The sequence below is a fragment of the Leuresthes tenuis genome, unplaced genomic scaffold, assembly GCF_036924035.1.
Source record: "Leuresthes tenuis unplaced genomic scaffold, fLeuTen1.0.hap1 SCAF_5, whole genome shotgun sequence".
In the NCBI taxonomy this organism is placed as follows: Eukaryota; Metazoa; Chordata; class Actinopteri; order Atheriniformes; family Atherinopsidae; genus Leuresthes; species Leuresthes tenuis.
The window spans coordinates 10,044,844-10,063,389 of record NW_027325359.1 but is presented as its reverse complement, the minus strand read 5'-3'; the positions used below and the strand labels follow the sequence as shown (position 1 = coordinate 10,063,389).

General features: G+C 42.9%; 1 protein-coding gene across 2 annotated transcripts in view; it reads right to left on the bottom strand.

Moving 5' to 3' along the window:
* Positions 1 to 514: 514 nt before the first annotated feature.
* The window catches only part of roraa (RAR-related orphan receptor A, paralog a), a 181,274-nt gene continuing 163,242 nt past the window's right edge, over positions 515 to 18,546 (bottom strand). For both annotated transcript variants that reach the window (XM_072385866.1, XM_072385867.1), the window contains 9 exons: positions 11,607 to 11,692; positions 10,066 to 10,207; positions 7,054 to 7,449; positions 6,317 to 6,438; positions 6,080 to 6,212; positions 5,027 to 5,134; positions 4,021 to 4,131; positions 3,752 to 3,864; positions 515 to 3,338 (listed from right to left, as the gene is read on the bottom strand). In XM_072385866.1, the coding sequence (XP_072241967.1) occupies positions 3,174 to 3,338; positions 3,752 to 3,864; positions 4,021 to 4,131; positions 5,027 to 5,134; positions 6,080 to 6,212; positions 6,317 to 6,438; positions 7,054 to 7,449; positions 10,066 to 10,207; positions 11,607 to 11,692 (1,376 nt within the window). In that variant the 3' untranslated portion in view covers positions 515 to 3,173. The remainder of the gene's footprint in view (positions 3,339 to 3,751; positions 3,865 to 4,020; positions 4,132 to 5,026; positions 5,135 to 6,079; positions 6,213 to 6,316; positions 6,439 to 7,053; positions 7,450 to 10,065; positions 10,208 to 11,606; positions 11,693 to 18,546) is intronic.

Sequence of the window (18,546 nt, the reverse complement as noted above, 5' to 3'; positions counted from 1 at the left end):
TACAAGAAACCAACAAAATTTTCAGAAACCGTTAATAGGAAATCAGCCAATTCTTCGTTATTTCTTGAACAGGAACTACGTGTTCAGTGTGCTATGCGAAAAAGTTTCACTAGAGTTTAAAGATCTTCACAAACAGAGCTAATCAAATGCTCTGCAGGAACGCGAGCTGCGTCTTCGGCCTACCTGTTACCTCCCTGAGCGTTCACACCTCATCCTCATTTTGTTGCTCTTGCCGGGGCCCACTGGGGCCTCTAAACCTGGATTGTCTAGCAGTGATCCAGACTTGGTTTCTTTTGCTCCGAGACTGAGGTTTACTAGTCGTAGAGGGCTTGTGCATATCCAAACAGCATTGGATCATAACAGAGATTATTACTCAGGTACAGCATATCTACCATAACCCAAACACAACAGATTTAGTATTGCATAAGAATATTTGGTTTTCTAACAAAAAAAGGGTAATCAATTTAAAGACCCTGATGACACCATCTGAAACCAAAAGTTGTTTTTTTAAAAATCTTTTTTATGCGTGTGTGACAGGAAAATGTTGTGCGTTGAAAAGCTGCAATTTGTAAAAGCGATGCTTGTTTTGTTGTTGTTGCCGTTTTCACAAATTATCATTTTAAATACCTTGTCTGGAGGCCCCCCCCCACCCTTTATGCCCGTCTGGACATCAGAAATTCAAAAAGTGTGAAATTCCAAACAACTTGGTGATGAATTTTCTAAATCTTAATTTCAACCACTTCTCATGGAACATCCCTGAAACAAACAAACAAACAAAAACAAAAAAAAAGTCAACCAAACTCAACTAAACTGAAACCTGATGAATGCAAACTAACGTCCTCTTCAACAGAAAGCACAAAAGACACTCTTCCCTGAGGGGTGACAGCACGAGGCAGTAACACCTTGTACAAATTGCACGGCAGAGGAATGATGGTGTGCAAACAAAAAACAAGACAAAACTGGATTTGATCTTACAGTTGTTGACAGATGTGTTGACATGCCTTGTTGGGTTTTTCTAAAGGGATTCGATTTTTTTTTCTTCTTTTTCTTTTTTTGCTCTTTTTTTGTTAAAAAAAAAGAAGATATTTCTAGAAGCCGCTACTGAAATTGCTGGAATGTCTTAGGAATCCATTCTACATTACAGACGAGTAGACTGGAAAGCGGAAAGCAACGACTACCGTTTGGCACATCCAGGGATTTTTTCTTTTTTTTTTTTTCCAACCACTTTACTACCACACTGACGAGAAAGACACTGAACAAAACAGAAGCACAACAACAAAGCATTCTGAAAATAGCACTTGTCCTATCGTTTTTATGTTTCTCTCCTAATTATACAAAGAACACCTAATCTAATTATTGCAGGGATATAGTTAAGTGCTACCTGACATCTTTTTCTCTCCCTCGTTCTCTTTCACAAGTTTATTAAACAAAACAAGTTACAAAAATAGAAGCTTTACTACCAGACAAGGCTTTGAATATTCACTTTCCCTTTGCTGTTTCTTACATGTCCTGTAAAGGCTTTGCTGGGCTGAGGCTGTGGTAAGAAGGCAGAAAGTCACTCTTAACAGCAAACACTCCAAACATTTCGACAGAGGTTCATAAATGTGCTTTTAGGGTAGACCCTGGGCCCTTGTCAAGCTTGATTGTTGTATCTTTATCTTCCACTAGGTGGAACAATTGGATTACAGTCCAAGTTAGCTCTTTCCAGTTCGGCCACATGGCGATTCGGGGTTGATCTTTCAATAATTGCCTCATTTTTTCTTGTAGCCTTCTCTACATAATATGCAACGTTACCACAGCAAAACGAGAATCAAATGTTTAGAAGTGACTATGAAGTATTGAAATAAAAGGAAGTTGCAACCATCTAGTCCACAGAACAATTCGATTTCCTGGTAGTTTAAGATGATGCTATAAAATTCAGGGCCAATCGGAGTGTTAATTTGTGTGTGCCTGCTCACCGGGAGTATCAAAGCTGTGTTTGACAGGCAGTGCACTGGCAGTTGTGCGGGGGGGGTGAAAGAGTGTCTTTAACCTGCCTTCTCATCTGTGCCTTTTTGATCAGCATCCAGCAGCCACGCCAGCCATCCTGACAAACTTCCCGCACGCTTCCAGGCCAGTATCATCTGCAGCTCCCAGGACTAACCTCTGTGACCATGATTCAACTTGTATTTCTTGTGCACATGCAACACATCACTAGGTAAATATACAAGTCTTAAATTAAAGAAAGGTGTAAATAAAAGTGCCTTATCAATTCAACAATTAAGAATGGTCTAACTACTAATATACATGTTATTTAAAATAGATTCTATAAACATTACTTTTTTCTGTATAGTAAGTACTTATGACCATATACCCTGTAGTACATTATAAAACAGGTGGAATGGACCCTTTTCATTGTGTTGGTGCCCTGTGCTTCTCCAGGGCACCTGTCCAGAGAAGGATTAATAGCAGATGGCCTTACATGATTTCACTATGGTGGATGGAGTCTTTGACAACTAAAATCATTGTGTTTTCATTAGAATTACCAGAATTCTAGTTTTCTTTTTTTTCTTTTCTTTTAAACGATTGTCCGTAGAGAGACGTCGATTGCATCACCATGCCACTGGGACCTCCCTCAAAGTCACTGTGAGTTTTTTTTTCCAAACACTGCGTCCAAGAGATATGACTGAACACAAAGAGAGAAACGGCTGAACTTGACCAAAGTGTGCGCATTTTTTCCAGTCATTTTATTTCAATTTGTGGATGACAGAGTATAAAGATGACACATCTGACGATGAAAATACTAAAACTGCTTAGGGAGTGCAACCTGGAAAATAATACTGATGTGGTCATCTACTAAATAATTCTATTTTTTTGTGAAAGTAAATTAGTAAATAGAGAGCTCAATTTTAGAAAAGCGCATAAGAGGGTCAAGTTCAGCCAAACAGAAGTTATTTGTTTCTATTTCCTCTTCATGTTCCGTAAGGTGTTGGGTCCCACTTGTCTTCCAAAGAGAACTAAATTCAGTAAAGTAAACCTTGACAATCAACTCCCCAATGCCCTCCCCTCCAATGTAAAAGACGTTGAACAGCGTGCCATCTGTCCGCTCTGGTTTGTGCAGGGCACCAGTAAAGTGTCTCAGATTCCTCCTCCACATTCCCCTACGGTGGGCACACTGGCACCTGGCAGGGCTGCTACCCGTCAACGGGCATGGACTGCTCAAAGTCTGATCCGAACAGCTCCTTGTATAAGGGGGGGAAGTGGGCACGCACAATGTCTGGGTATATTGCTTTGAAAGCTGTGAGCTTCTCTGTATGCCTACTGCACAGCGCTCGCAGTGTCGACACTTTGCATATCAACTGTGGAGAGAGAGGAGACAGGCTGTTTAGATTCACAGGGAAGCAAGGACATGGAGCAATGGTAGTGAAAAACATTCCTCCCTACAGTGTTTTCCATCCCACACAGGGGCAAACAGACTTGTAAATATTGAGACAAGCGCTCAGGCACAAAGAAAACCTGACACTTTGTATTAAGGAGCCGGTGGAGTTGATAAATTGCTACTTCTCTACTGATAAAAAGGTATTTCATGTTGCTTTATGAATGTTTCCCCTGAACTCTGTTTTCATTTGATCTAATATACTAGAAGTGGTTTATGGTCTGTGGATAAGGATTCTAAACAGTAGGAGATTATACTGCTATAAGTGTAGAGCAAGCTGAGCAGACAGCCACTTTCAGGGATAATAAATGGAGTGTGTAATGCACTGCACTATACCTTTGTAAGTATACCATCCTCTCTGTGGTTCTTCTGCAAGACATGTTGGAGAGCCAGCTGGATTTTCTGCTGGAGTTTCTCCACCTTCACCTTCTCCTGAAGCCAGGACCGGTCTGAAAGGCACAATTGTCACAACTTTATTTACTGTAAAACACCTTTTAACCAGTGATATGAGCTATAAAACGTAGAAAAAACAGGAGGAGCAGCAGTGTTTAATGTAGTGGTGAGTGATAGTGTGTTTTTTCCTTTCTGCTGTGACTGACACCTACCAGCAGACATCAACACAAAGGCAGAGAACAGGGCGATCTCATCCTCAGACAGGTGCATAGAACACAAGTTTTTCCCAAACTCGAAGACGGAGCTGATCAAGTCGTCACAGCCTGCCACAGCAAAGGACGGAGAGAGGGGCTTAGGAAGAGGAAGACCAAAGAACAACATTCACTCTTGATCTTTATTGGGAGAGAGGCACACAGGGAGGGGAGAGGAAGGGGAAGGGATGAAAAGGAGCGGCATGCTGACAGCACATGGGAGCGTCTTAAGGAGAACAGGCAATGCTTTTACTGAGTTTTGCCTCCCAGACGAGTCACTTTTGGCAGTTGGGTGGTGTTATGCAAGCCAAAATGAGGTCACTATTGAGGCTTTTAGTTAAATCAATTATCAGGGACAGAGAGAGACAGGCGAATGCCGCCGTGGCTCGGAAAGCCCATCACTCTCTCTTCCCGCCGGAGACCCCTCAAACAGAACTCACAGGACACAGGGACAGATACACATGCTCACTCAAACAGACACAAACAGAGTTGTAGGGATCCTGCATTTTACAGCCACTGCGGGACATATCTGCATTTTTATTTGTCAAAAGCTAGTTTGAAAGAAGAAAATCCACGGTGGAAAATCTTAATATCATGGCAGTCAAACATGATTGCTACTTGCTTTCGCTAGAGATGTTTTATGTCAAACTATCAATGATAGTTTTGATAGCACTCTCCCCAAAGACACTCCGTCTTGCTTTATTTATTCCAGTTACAGAAGGCATATGCAGCAGAGCCTCACGAAGATCTCTGTTCTGCCATAAATAACCACTGTAGAGACAGAAATGCCAGGTGAGGAAGGGATGAGTGCTCAGTGTTTGCTTCTGGGCCTTCAGCATTGTGCACTACAGAACAACCGACTCTAATTTTGGCTGATACAACAAGGAAATGGGTGAGACACTGTAAAGAAGCACACACAAACACACATGTGCACCCATGCACACTTGCTTTCACCCTCTCCACTTACCTAATGACTTGAACACATCAGGTCCAGCATATTTTCCATCAAAATAGACTGTGTTGTTTTGCGAGTCAAAGGCACGGCACATTCTGACAAACACAACTTCCAGAGAGCCTGTGGAGACAAAGAGGAACACGATACTGAATCTGAGCTTTGTTTCTATTTTTCCTTACAGTTACATATCAGTCAGGGGTGCAAAAACACGTGATTGTGCTTTGTGCTAATCTTCCACGATGTGAGTAACACAAGCCCTTTGAAATAAAGATGCCTCCTGTCAGAAGAGAAAAAAAAATTGCCACTGCAGATGAAAATATCATCGATAGAAGGCTATTCTTTTTCAGTGACATGCCAGATAAAAACTGCTTCATTCAGTGGTGACAGTGCTTTTTCATTCAACCTTTATTTAGCAGGATAGGTATTTATGATATGCTACAATTTGTATCACTCTGTGGGAGTGGATAAGAGGATCAAGAATATGTAACACAAGCCATTACTGCCTCTAAGGGAGATGCGGCTGTTTTAAAATGTAATTTCTGACAAGAGATCTCAGTCTCTATTTTATTATTCATATAGGTTGTGCTAATGTAGAAAAAATATCCATGGAAAGACCGAGGATAGGCGTTTGTTTGCTGCATGTGAAGCATGTATCTATATTTGCGCATAAATATAGGTGACAGTGTGAAAAAATCCATAGCAGTGTAATATGTACTATTCTGTAAGTACATCTTCAAGAGGGGAGTCTGAAGAGACATCTCTGGTGTGTGGGAAGAGAGTGAAATGGCAGGCGACATGATATGTATTATCAGAGCTCAGGAACACATGACTTATCTAATGCTGTGTCCGTCCCTGCTATGCATGTATGTATGAACAGAGAAAAACACAGAGAGACAGAGAGGGGAAACAGGCAGGGTGGGGTCTCCTGTCTGTGACACTGTCTGTGAAGAAGAGAGCTTTGTGCAGTCAGGTCAGCTACACCCTTGTGACAATGCCAGGGAGAGGTGGTGGTGGTGGTGGTGGGTGAGTTTGACGGCAGCAGGCCATGTTGACAGGCTGTCATACCTGCTTTCAGCAGCACTATCTGATCGTTCTGACACAGCTCCATGAAGCCGTCGATGCGCTTGGCAAACTCCACCACATACTGAATGGCCTCTGTTATTTTGATAGCACACAGCTGCCACATGACTTCCCGGGGCTGAAAACAGATAGGACAGAGAATGGGTTATCTGCTTTGTTTAAAAGAGGGGTTTCTGATGACTGCTGTGGAGGCCTAGATGGGTCCAGCTGTGGTCAAACTACCTTGCTCTGGTAGCTCTCCACCTCCTCTTGCAGGAAAGCCTGCCAGGTCATCTGCTGCAGCTCCTCTCTCAGGTACTGACATGTCTCCATGTGTGACTTTGAGATGTTCTGGGCCAGGTGCTCTGAAATACAACCATCATCACAAACCCAGAAGATCACAGATGAGACCTGCATGTGTGAAGACCTCACTGATGAGATATGTCACAGGAAAACAAGATTTATTTACTGAGCTTAAATAAAGGAGGAGATGCGGATACGAGTGGGCTTTTTTTGACTGGGAAAAGGCTTGTTGACATTTCCTTTTACTGCCTGCAGGAAGCTCGTAGCTTAAGGTTGAGGCAAAGCCATTCTAGTTATGACACAAATGCACGGAAAGGGGGAGGGGCACCATTTTACTCACTGAAACAAAGGTCACATTTTCTCTGAGAGAAATATTGAGTATAAGAATTTAAATGGTTTTGAAAACACATCTGTTAAAAGGAGTTCCTAGGCACAGGGGAGCCTAAAAAAATGATTTCCCCAGACACCTGCCCTGCTGGATCCTGATTGGCCCTAATTAATGGAAACTAATTACAAAAAAAGAGGCTCTTTTAATGAGTGTTGGAGATGAGTCTCCAACCTCCTGCTATTTTAAGCAACCTTTGTGTCGTTTGCCCCACGGTTGAGTTGTTCTCCCCCCTCCTCCATTTTTCTGTCTCTCCGTTTTGCCTCTCCCTTTCTCTCCTGCTTCTACCTACCTAGTTCAGCCATAGACACGGTTGGGGAGGTCTCTCCGTTGGTGAAGGAGCAGTAAGGGAAGAAGCCAGAGCCGGGGGCAAAGTCGCAGATGGGCTCCGGCTTGATGCCGTTGATGTCCAAGCCTGACTGGTCAGGAGATGGCTGGATGTCCAGGTAAAAGCTGCTGACCGCCGAGTCTGGTTTGCTGCCATCAGGGGTGTGACCATCCATGTAGCCACTGAGGTCATCGTGGAGCTCTGTGAGGCCATTGGCTGAGAGGCCGTAGCTTGGTGTGAGCGGCTCTGCCTCTCCGGGCTGCTGTTGGTGGTCACGCTGCTGCTGCTGCAGCCGGTGCTTCTGGACTTCAGCGTACAGGCTGTCTCGCTGCTTCTTTGACATGCGGCCAAACTTCACCGCTGTTTTTAGCAAGACAAAACAAGTGTGAGATGCTATTTTGCATGAAAAAGTGAAATAAATCATTCAAAACTGCTCACTACGTAACATCATTTTTTTTACACACATATTTCCATCTATTCTGTGCCACATCCTTTTACTGTGTGATACGTTTAATTCTTTAAAAAAAAGTTTTCTTAGATGTTGTCACATTCTAAAAGATGGGAAGGTCACTTACATAATATTTAAGGATATTCAAGAAAATACCAGAGGAACTGCAATGATCACAAATAGAGTTTATCTCATACAACTGACTAAAATCTTTTAGAAAAGTACCCGATCTTGATGTCAGTCTGAGACATTTCTTTAGAAAACAGAAAATGACTGAACGAGTGAGAACTTTTAGACATGTCATTTAACCATCATTCACACACCGTATACTCGATGTTCTTCTTTCTTGTTCTACATTTCGAAATTCAACTTTTCTCAGCACAGATTTTCAGTCTTCTCTGCACATTCTCAGACCGTATTTAACAGCTTGGTGCAAATAACAAGATAGCTATTAATAAATAGTCTTTAAATCCAGATGTTACACTTTGACAAAGAATCCTATCCTATTTTCTCAAACAGGTAGCATAAGATTAAGGCTAGAGGTACCTTAGCTCATTGTTATCTATTAACACCAAACCCAAACAAATTCAATAAACAATTCTGTCCAGCCACAAAGCTGAAACAGTGAGAAATGAGGTAGAGCAACAAAATTCTTGCCCAAGGAGGAAGGAAACTAACCTGAAGCACCTAAACTCATCATTCCCCCTTTCGGTTTCTTTCTATTGTTTGTATTAAACTGACAATCATCTAATTTTCATAGAATTTGTGCAGTTTTTATTATGCCATGTCCATGAAGCCAAAAATGAATACAGCCATACAAATTTGCTTTTTTAACTTTTATGATAATTCCTCCTCATAATTTAGAAACAAAATGCATTTGTTTATTTGTAATGCACTGAATCTTTGTAATGCTGCAGTTTTTGAACTTTTTGCATAAAAAAGTTTAGTGGTATCTCCATGCATTGAAGTATGCATTCAGTCACACTGCCATCTTTATTGCCTCGCTTTTGCTGATAATACATTCGATTTTATGCACTGGCTGCCATAAAGAACCCTCAGCTTGTTTGGATGATTCATTTTCAGAGATCCTCCATATTACATTTCACAAACTAGACAATTTCACAAACAATTTTCATACTTACTCTACTTAATCTGAATTTATCAAATACTTCAATACTCTGCCATGCTGTGCAGGAACCCTAAGTATCACATTAAAGTCATTTGTGCCTTCCTCAGTCACAGTGACACACTATAATCTATGTTACAATCAGACCAGAGGCTATAATCATCATACTCCAGTAGACTTGTATAGTATGGTACCAAAGAGGGATATAGTCTCACATTACACTGACAAACAAAAAAAAAAAAGAAAGAAAATCTCCATAATTCAGGAGGGATCAGTAATTATTACAAAAATTAACAGTTTTACAAATATAGAGACAAACGTGGGATGTAACAAGCAGCTTATCAGCCACTCAAACATGAGACAGGATAAGATGCTGCCTCCTGTTACAAGGTTTCCAGACTAAACAGTGGTGCTGAGAATGAGACTCCTTGGCTGGTGTTCTGGGGACCTGGCAGTAAGTCAGGCGGTCGCAGAGTGTTTGTGTGTGTAAGTCTGTGCAGAGTAGAAAGTGAGTGGAGCGACACAGAGGAGAGTGCGGGCAGATGGGCTCTGGTGTGTTCAGTGAAGGTAAGAGTCACCTTCGTCTGTCCTGAGTGTGTGTGTGTGTGTGTGTGTGTGATTATGTGTACTGCCTGGACACACACCCAGTGCTAACATACTTCGGCGCTACATATTCATGTATATGCATGAATGGGAGTATGAAGATGTGCCAGCCTCTATGAGTGTATGTTCAGGTTTTCACTTCACTTCACATCTGTGTTATTCCTCTATGTTTTTTACTGTAAAAAAAGATCCCAGCTCTACTCTCTTCTGAAAGAATCTCTGAAGTTCAGTCTAGTCTGGACCCACCTGGCAAAGCAGGAGTGCTCCTTCACACATCTCCACCTGTGTTCTCCTGTTCTCAGCAGCAGCAATAACAATACCCTCTAACAACCTCCTATTTCATTAAATCAAGTTTATTTTACAGCAATCACTCACCCACCACTGGCAGACAGTGAACGTAGACCAACATGTTCGCATTCGTTCATGTCAGGAATTTCTTCGGAAAATGTTCTGTCTCTTTGAGATAAAATGGTGTTGTCTCATCATTATCTTTTGGCATCTATTCTTTTTGTCTCTCCACCAAGATTTCAGACGCAGCAAAAAGATTAAAAAAAAAACAAAAAAACTGTCTGGTAAATGTGATTTAGCTGCTATTTAATCTTTCCATAGTAAGGACAATATGAAATTTAATTTGTATTCATAGCTTGAGCAGCGTAAACAGCAGCATGTATAAAGCATGGATCTGAAGGCACTTCAGCAGAGCAGAGTCTTATCCACACTGTGCCCTGAACCTGGGTTCTTCACCTCTCCCTGTTCACCACGCCACCCACCTGTAGATTCTCTTCCATAGAGCACTTACCATCTCGTGACATTCCCACTGCCAGGCACTTCTGCAGCCTGCAGTGCTGGCAGCGGTTGCGGCTGGTGCGGTCGATCAAGCAGTTTTTCTGACGGGGGCAGGAGTAGGCTGCATTGCTCTGCTGACTCCTCCTGAAGAAGCCCTGCACAGGTAAAGGGCATAGAAACATCTCATGTTGTTGTGTAAAACTCTGAGTGGAAACATGTTCTATCAAGAATGAATTCATGTCTTAATCATATTGTAGTACTGACAGTGATTTATCATGGACTGATAGTGATTTAGCGTATTCCTCGTGATATTTCACTGCTGCACGTTGATAAATAACAATACAATTGGGGTGGTATTTTCCAGGTTGTTATGTTGTACTATCTGGCATTTAAAGAGCGCTGTATTTCACCAGTGCACACAGCAAAAGGGTGGTGCATTTGTTCAGGCCTGATAACAGTGGATGGTATTTTTCTTCAGCGGAGTTATTAGTGTTGATTAATGCAGCACCGGCATATGCAGTGCTAAAGGATTGCGAAAGCACACCGACTGGATTCCTCATCCTTTGACTTAATGAATTGATTCCAGCACATCATTAACATGCCCCACTCTACTGCTCCATACACATATGTCTTAATTAGCTGCTCATTGGCTGTTTAATTACAAGAAAACAGCTGACAGCTGCCAAGTTGCTTTATAATGGAAGCCATTATGGAAACAGAGTAAAACTGCCAGTGACAAGCAAGACTCTTTAATAATGCTATGATTTATGATCCAAACTTTTGTACTTGCACATATCATTAAAGGCCTCTCTGCCTGGACTAATTAGCAATCATTAAAGAAGGATTTCAGCAGTTTACTCTTTACTGTTTTGTCCCTTCCAGCCCCTCCGTGAGAGGGAAGAGCGCCGGGAAGAACGACTGAAAGGAACCTCTTTCTGTCCCTCACACACACACACACATACACACACACATGCACATGCACATGCAGGAGCAAACAGCAAAGGTGCAGGCTGGCTGAGGAATGCTAATGATGTGCCTGGTGACAAGCATGGGGACAAGAATAGATTCTAAGCACAAAATTCCCCTTCACTGTGAATGGCTGTTGTATTTGAAACAGTACAAAAGGTGGCTTCAATAGAAGCAACGCACTGTAGCAAACAGCCAACAATCTGCTAGAATTCAAAGCACTCTCCTTTTGATCATCTTATTTCAAGAAGAGCCGGCTGCAGCAGAAGCAAGAAAAAAAAAAACAGCAAAAAGATATGTCCCTAGGAGGGAAAAGGCAGAGCAAAACATAGGAATGGCTTTGTCCTACTAATTGTGGTTTTCTGTGATATTATCTGTGGTGCTTGACCACTTTAACGATTGAGCTCAGTGTCTACACTCCGGATCATCGCAAACTTCAGCAACATTTGATGTTTTTCCTAGCAAACAACTTTCTTCAACTCCTCAGTTTTCCCTGTCTTCTCCCTCTCAGCTCTCACACGCACACTGTCACACGCATGCACACACCACCTCCCATCACACTAACAGGTTTAGTCTTTTGATGCTTACCTTACAGCCTTCACATGTTATCACGCCGTAATGGATGCCTGATGATTTGTCTCCACAGATCTTGCAGGGAATTATTTCGATTTGAGCTGCGGAGAAGAAAAGGACATGAAATAAATAAATAAATAAGAAAAATCAACATTTTGCTGTCACAACTCACTGTACAACACACTAACCATGGATCCATGTTGGTACATGAAAGAGCACTGTGCTTCTAAAAACATCTCATCCGGTGGCTTTTGAATTCTCACTTCCACAGAGCATTAGCTGAATATCTACAGTTGTGTGTGTGTGTCTGTGTGTTTGTGAAGGAAAGGATCTCATTTTAAATCCTCACAAACAGCCAATGTAAACATGGTGTCAATTTGCATCCACAACACAGCCTGCATAAGATGCTACCCACAAACCGTAATTTTCTACAGTAGTATTAATATAAAGCTTGTACAATGACAAAGGTTCATTTAACCACAAGAGTTGGTCTATTCCCTGTTGGAAAACTTGGCTTCATGCAGGCTCTTAAATTTCAAAACCATAAAACCCCCAGGAGCAAATCCACTGCAGCCACAAAGTATCATAACATGCCTGCTGTGCTAGATGGAGCAACAGCAGCGACTATGTGTGTGTAGCTCTGTGTGCAATACAGAAAAAAGGCTCAGTTGCAGTTTGGCTGTGGTGTTGTGCTGTTGACAGGCCTGTGATTCAGCCGCCATGGAGGACAAAAGCACCGAGAGGACGAGCCTCATCCATCGTTGGCCCTCTCTTCAGGAGCGGACCACAGGGCAACACAACACAGCAGACAGAACACACAGACATCAGAGACCCAGAACTCCCAGCTCGTCCCACTGCTCTCAGCTTTATCACTGAAGCCACTGATGCTACATCCCTCTCCACCTCCACTCCCTCCAACCTCCAGAGATCTCTATCTCATAGCCCTCCCCCACATCTCTAACATCACAGTCCCGCCATTCCAACAGCACACTACAGCGCCAGACAAACGCCACTATCTGATTTAAATTGAGGGAAGATCCCTGCAGGATATTTTGTCATGATGTCATTTTTATTCTTTTTTTTTTTTTTTTTTTTTTACAACCAACCCCACATCCATCCAATCAGAGCAATAGGTGCTGTTACAATGAAATTCCAGCCTAATAAAGGGAGAAATATTACAAATTGTCCTAACAGTGTGCAATAAAGATGATAACACCTTAAATGTGGTGGCACATTGTCAGACTGTTTCATCAGCTTTCCTCTTTAACAGGCCTAACTGGTTACTATAATGCCTCAGGTCTCCTCTTAAGACTAAAGGCTTAAAATACCTTTTGTACACCTTAACAACCACCTCTTTATTCTAGTTTGATCACATCAAAAGTACTTTTGTTGGGGTTCAATCCAGAGATCCATGCCCATTTTAATCAGCTGCCTGCAAGCCTGTAATGTGTCATGTGGATAATGTCCTTGTCCCTAAGGCATGCCCGGAAGAGGCCCTTAACACAGAGACTCTAATCCACCAACCCCAGAGCCACACTCTGTTCATTCAGGGATCTCAGTCTGTTCTCCTTACGCTGCTGGAGTCAACAAGACCGGCCATGTTTACTTGGAATTAGCCTAGATTTTAGTAAAATGAACAAAAGGGAGTGGTGAAACATGCGCAATTAATTCTCCTCCAGACAACACCTCCTGTGATTTGTGATTCTCACATACAATAGAGGGCACTGCACCTCGTCGGCCCGGATTAGAGGGAAATCCAGGCAGGAGGCGGGCTTTGACAACCTAACAGAGAGGGTTAATTTATAATTAATCTTTTTCTTACTGTGCACAGTTGCTCGTTATTTCATTTAGGTCTATCTCTGTATGACTGCACTCCATTGTTTGTTTTTGTGTTCTCCCTGCATGAGCATTAGCAGTGCAGTGTGTTTCAACTCCTTTAGCATTTTCAGCCTCATTACTTACATAATTTGTTCTGACATGCACTCACAACAACTGAAGCGTGCTGTAATTATGACTAGCTGTAGTTATAGTGAACTAAAGGTTGTAGTGCTAGGCCCCAGCCATTGGGTGGCAGTGTAAGGCTGTGGCTATGGTTGTCTTACCAAGTTAACCCAAGCTTCCACCCACCCTGTCCAACCCACAGGCTTTTGGCTGTGAGCTCCAGCCTCTGATAGCTCCAGGCTTAGACTGCTGCTAGCTTCCCCCACCCCCACAGCATAGCTATGAGATGCCTTCATCTCTCCTGAAGAAGTGGAGCTGGCTGGGCGCTTGCTCAGGCCTGACAGAGGCTGTGCCACATCAGGTGAAAGCCGTGGGAGTATAGACAGGGGTGCTAGGCTAGGCAGCGCATGCATTCACACAAGCATGCTTTAGCTTTACTAAAGCCCTTTCTGCTGCAGGAAGGCCCTGAGTGCACACAGTCTCACCAGCTAACACTCTTTCACTCCACCATTGCACAAGCCTCTGGATGTTCAGTGCACTCAACAGTAAAAAGGGTTTGTCTCTGGACCAGCTGAGGCAGGCCTTGTAGTTCTTGTGTAAGGACAGACATCACTTTGTACACGTGGTGTTCCCCACACAAAGATGGGCTGCTTTAAAAAAGAACAAATACAATGACAACAGAACTCAAATACACAATGAAGTCACCGAATCATCAACCAATATTGGTCCCTTTGAGGGACTGGTCATGGGGCCCCCAAACTGTACTATAGACATTGAGGATTATTTAAACTGAATTAATACAGGGGGACACAATCAAACAAAAAGACCTGCACTTACAGGCACTCCCAACCTGGCAGTCAATATCTATTGACATGAGCTGTGGTGTTAACTGCCTCTCGGTGTGAAACAGGCAGCTGCTGGAGCACTTGAGCTTGACCACTGCAGTGCCACTGATCCCATTCACTGCGCCTGCCTGCCTCCCTGCCTGCCTGCTTTCCAGCCAGCCCTGCTCTGTTTACGACATCAAAGCCAGGCAGTTATACAGGCAGCCATGCTAAAGCCCATCCCAGCAGCCTTCCCCTCCTTGGTGCACTGTGAGATGGTCCCTGCATGCAGGTCACTTCAAAGACACCTGCTGAGATGCCGAAATTATGTCTGAATCCCTCCACAGAAAAATCACGCCCCGAATATGACCGTGATGGTCAGACGGTAGCTCAGAACTGATTTCCTGTATTCACTACAGTGTGGCATCTGTGTCTAATATGACAGAGATGGGAGACGGTCAAGTAGAATGTTAAAGCTTGTTCTTTGTCGGTCTGTGGCTGAGCAGCTCAAGGACACTGATTCACAACACTAGCAGGCCCTTTGAGGGAATGACGTGTCACTCAGTGCTCATGTACAATGGGGTAGTGAGGCCATTGCATGTTCACCCAGTGCCCTTCACCGTCTTCTCCACAGCTCTAAGATCAACACGCTGCTCGAACAGTTGAGCACATTATCAAAGACCAGGAACGTAACAGTCAAAAATGAACACCCAAAACCATCTGCTACTAGCACTTTACAGGGGACCTGCCTTTGTTTATTTCATTAATGAGGCGACACATTTTCTCCATACACTGAAAATTAAACATAGCTTCCTAATAGTCTTAAGGAATAATTCACATGACAAAGGAAAATTGTAATATAAAATAAACATTCTTGTCAGAACCACTTAAACCTTTTGTTTTTATCTAACTTTATTTTTATATAATTTGTTGTGTGTAGGCTGCAGATAAGAGTAAAAAAAATAAAGTAAAACTGAAAATCATACAGCCTTGTGCAAACATGGAAAATCTCCAGTCAGAATCTTCTGGCTGTTCCCACTGAACCCTTGGAATATTGACATAACGCTAGATTAGGATTATCCCTTACATTATAGACCCCTGCCCAGGCCACCATCGTAATGCTGAGAGCTTAACCCATTACTGGATTGGACCATTAAATCAGTTTCTCATGGCCGTATGGTTCACAACGGAAGCGCACATTAAACAGAGTCTAAAACCAAGGACTTTGTTGTGGATAAGCAGCGCAGAACATTGGCATATTACCATTCATCATTGTGAAAGAAAGCATGTAGAGCAGTTGGAGAAAACACATTGCCTTCCTGTGTACAATGGTGTTTGAGTGTGTGTGTGTGTGTGTGTGTGTGTGTGTCAACCGTGTTGCGCTGACAGCTGTCAATGATGGAGTGACGCAATCCAGTGGACTCATGTCAGAGATTATGTAAGGTGGACAGGGCACAGCATGATGAACAGATTCTCTCATCAGACAAACGGTGTAAATATGTTCTCCCTCTCCCTATATTTTCTAAAATATTTTATGACAAAAACTTAAAATGAGCAAATTTCTGCTCCCAGGACTCTTCTGCAAGGTACATTTTCTTAGACAAAGACAGCACTTACATATGGTCAACACAACTGTTTGAAAAATGCGCGATAAGCATCGTTCTTCCATCATTATGACCCATCTATTTATTTTTCTGCATCAACTTCCCATTTGGTAATGGAGATCAGCTGTCGGTTGATAAACAGTCTTTTCTAAACAGATACCCACAGCAGTCAGATGGAGCTGTAGGGAGGCGACAGCCTAACAAGAGATTGAATCAGAATTCTGCCTCTCTTCAACTGCCAGGGCTCTGCTGTCATGCGAAGTCACACAACACAATACTGTTTTATTCCCATTTATGAAGCAGTAGAAAGGTTATTTGAATGTCAGCTGCAAAGGACAGCCGTGGCACTGAACTCAGCCTGAACTGTATAAATGTGTTATTTGTATAGGAATCTGAGGATGTTGGCATTTTACCACAGAGCTGTTCTGATGGCACCAGGCACTGAAATACACAAGCAGACCAAAACGCTATATGCTTTGAACGGCTATCCTGAAGTCATCAAAAAAAATACTCTGACCAAAAGGATTAGAGTAAAGAAAAAGATAACTGAAACATTTTGATGTCTCTATGCTGAGTCTGGACTAATTCCCCTCCAATCATTTAGCGACCGAAGCTGTGATCCCCCTTCACTTGAGACCAGCTACAGTTCAGTTGAAGAGATATTTCCGTTTCAGAAAATGGGCTTTTTAAGCCTTTGCCCATTATTCCTTCACAGCAGTGCAGAGACTTTGCTAAAGCTCAGGTCTGGACCATTGCCCTGGGCTGCTTTTTGGATGAACTCATGCGTATATCTCTGTGTTTGTTTGTGTGTGAGGCCTATTAATATTTCAACTCTGCCCCACTCCAGATGCCTGTACGACACAGCAGTGCTTCTCTCTTCATGTCTCTCCTTGTATTTACTTGACTGTTTTACTGAAGTGCATTCTGACACCCTCTACGAGGCGGAGCAGGAGAGGGGAAGATGTATTCCCACCAAACTGCAGCACAAGACATCTCTCTCCATGACTCTTTCTCCACTGGCGTAACAGTAATTTGGGCACTAATTTATGTGTTGTTTTGGCAAAGATTGACGAGCTTCCTGACTGGGAGTCTGCTTTGTTGCACTCTAGGGGAAACAACAAAAGCCTGGGTTTACTGAGCAGACGAGCACCGTGAAGGGTAGCATGTGTGCGGCGCTCCTCTCTCCTCCCTTGTCTCTCCCACCTGAGCTCACATCTCTCTCCCCATCACTCTTTACTGCTCTCCTCTTCCCCCACCTATCCCCTTCTTGTCTGTGACTCCAGCGACAAGTGAAGTTGCGCCTGGCTGATGAAGACCGGAGGGCACACCCCTTCTGCGTATGCCAGAGTGTGAGCCTGGGCAGCATGTGCGCCTCGGAGAAAGCCTCACTCCTTTACTCTGATAGCAAAATACAATCTTACTTATGCATTCTAGTAGCCCAGAGTTAGTCATGGAGAATCATGAGAAAGTCCATAAAAATAAAAAAAAAAATAATAAAAAACTGCAAATATTGCAAATATTTACATGTATTGTCTAACTGTCATCCAGCCACATATTTTATTTTGAGCTATATATATGTTTTTTAACATAGGTTTCTTGTGAGTCAGAGTCAGAGTTGAATGTGCTCTGTGTGCTTTTTGTGCATCAAGGCATTGGGATGCACCAAAACTCAAAATCACTGGGGCTGAAATCACACAGGGCCGACTGATTGACTGGTGCAGGAGCTGCTGGTTGAATTTTAAGAGTTGGCTATGGATCACGTGATGCTTCTGAGCCTGTACTCTGACCACTTGAAGCAAGTAGGCAATGGTTAAAGGCTCAACTGTGGTACAGTGCCATAGTTAAGCACCTCTCAGCCCCACATCTCCCTGCAGCAATGGCAGCCTCATAGGCTTCTTTAGAAAAACATAGGAATATATAAATAATGAATCCCTCAGAACATCCACTGCAATTACACGCTGAAACCTTTATATAACAACAAAGAGCCTTGTTCCATTGCACCAGGGAATTTGCTTCTGCCACACTGTACAACTTCCTTCCTCCTATAATTGCTGTATTAGTATGCATTTCTGTAAGACAACCAGAATTCTGTGTGTTTTTGAAAAGGATATTTTCACTGTTTCACAAACTGAAATCAAAACATACATGCACACAACTTCATGGACTGTATTTTTTCTTTTTGTCAGTGGTGTGACAAAGTAACTAAGCATTTCATGTGTTTATTTTGGAGATTTCCAAAGAGCAGATTTGGTTGCTTCACTTATCATCTTCACTTATGGTGAATATTGAGGGGAGAGTGTGAGGGAGAAAATCAGAAGAGGGAGGCTGGAGGTCCCATCTCAAGCTGCTGCTCAGGGTCAGTGGGTCAGAGGCACGCAGCCAGAACACACATGCAGAGCAGGCTGAATAGCTCAGCTGACAGTAATTGTCCCTCTGTGGTCTCTTTAGGAAAACATGTTTCCAGACATCGCAGAGTGGCTGCACGAGGCAGATAGTAATCATGATCTTGATTCGCTCCATCGAAGAGGGTAGCTCAGCATAAGCCAGTTATGGCACGAGTCAGTGTTTCCATCAGGGCTGACATGA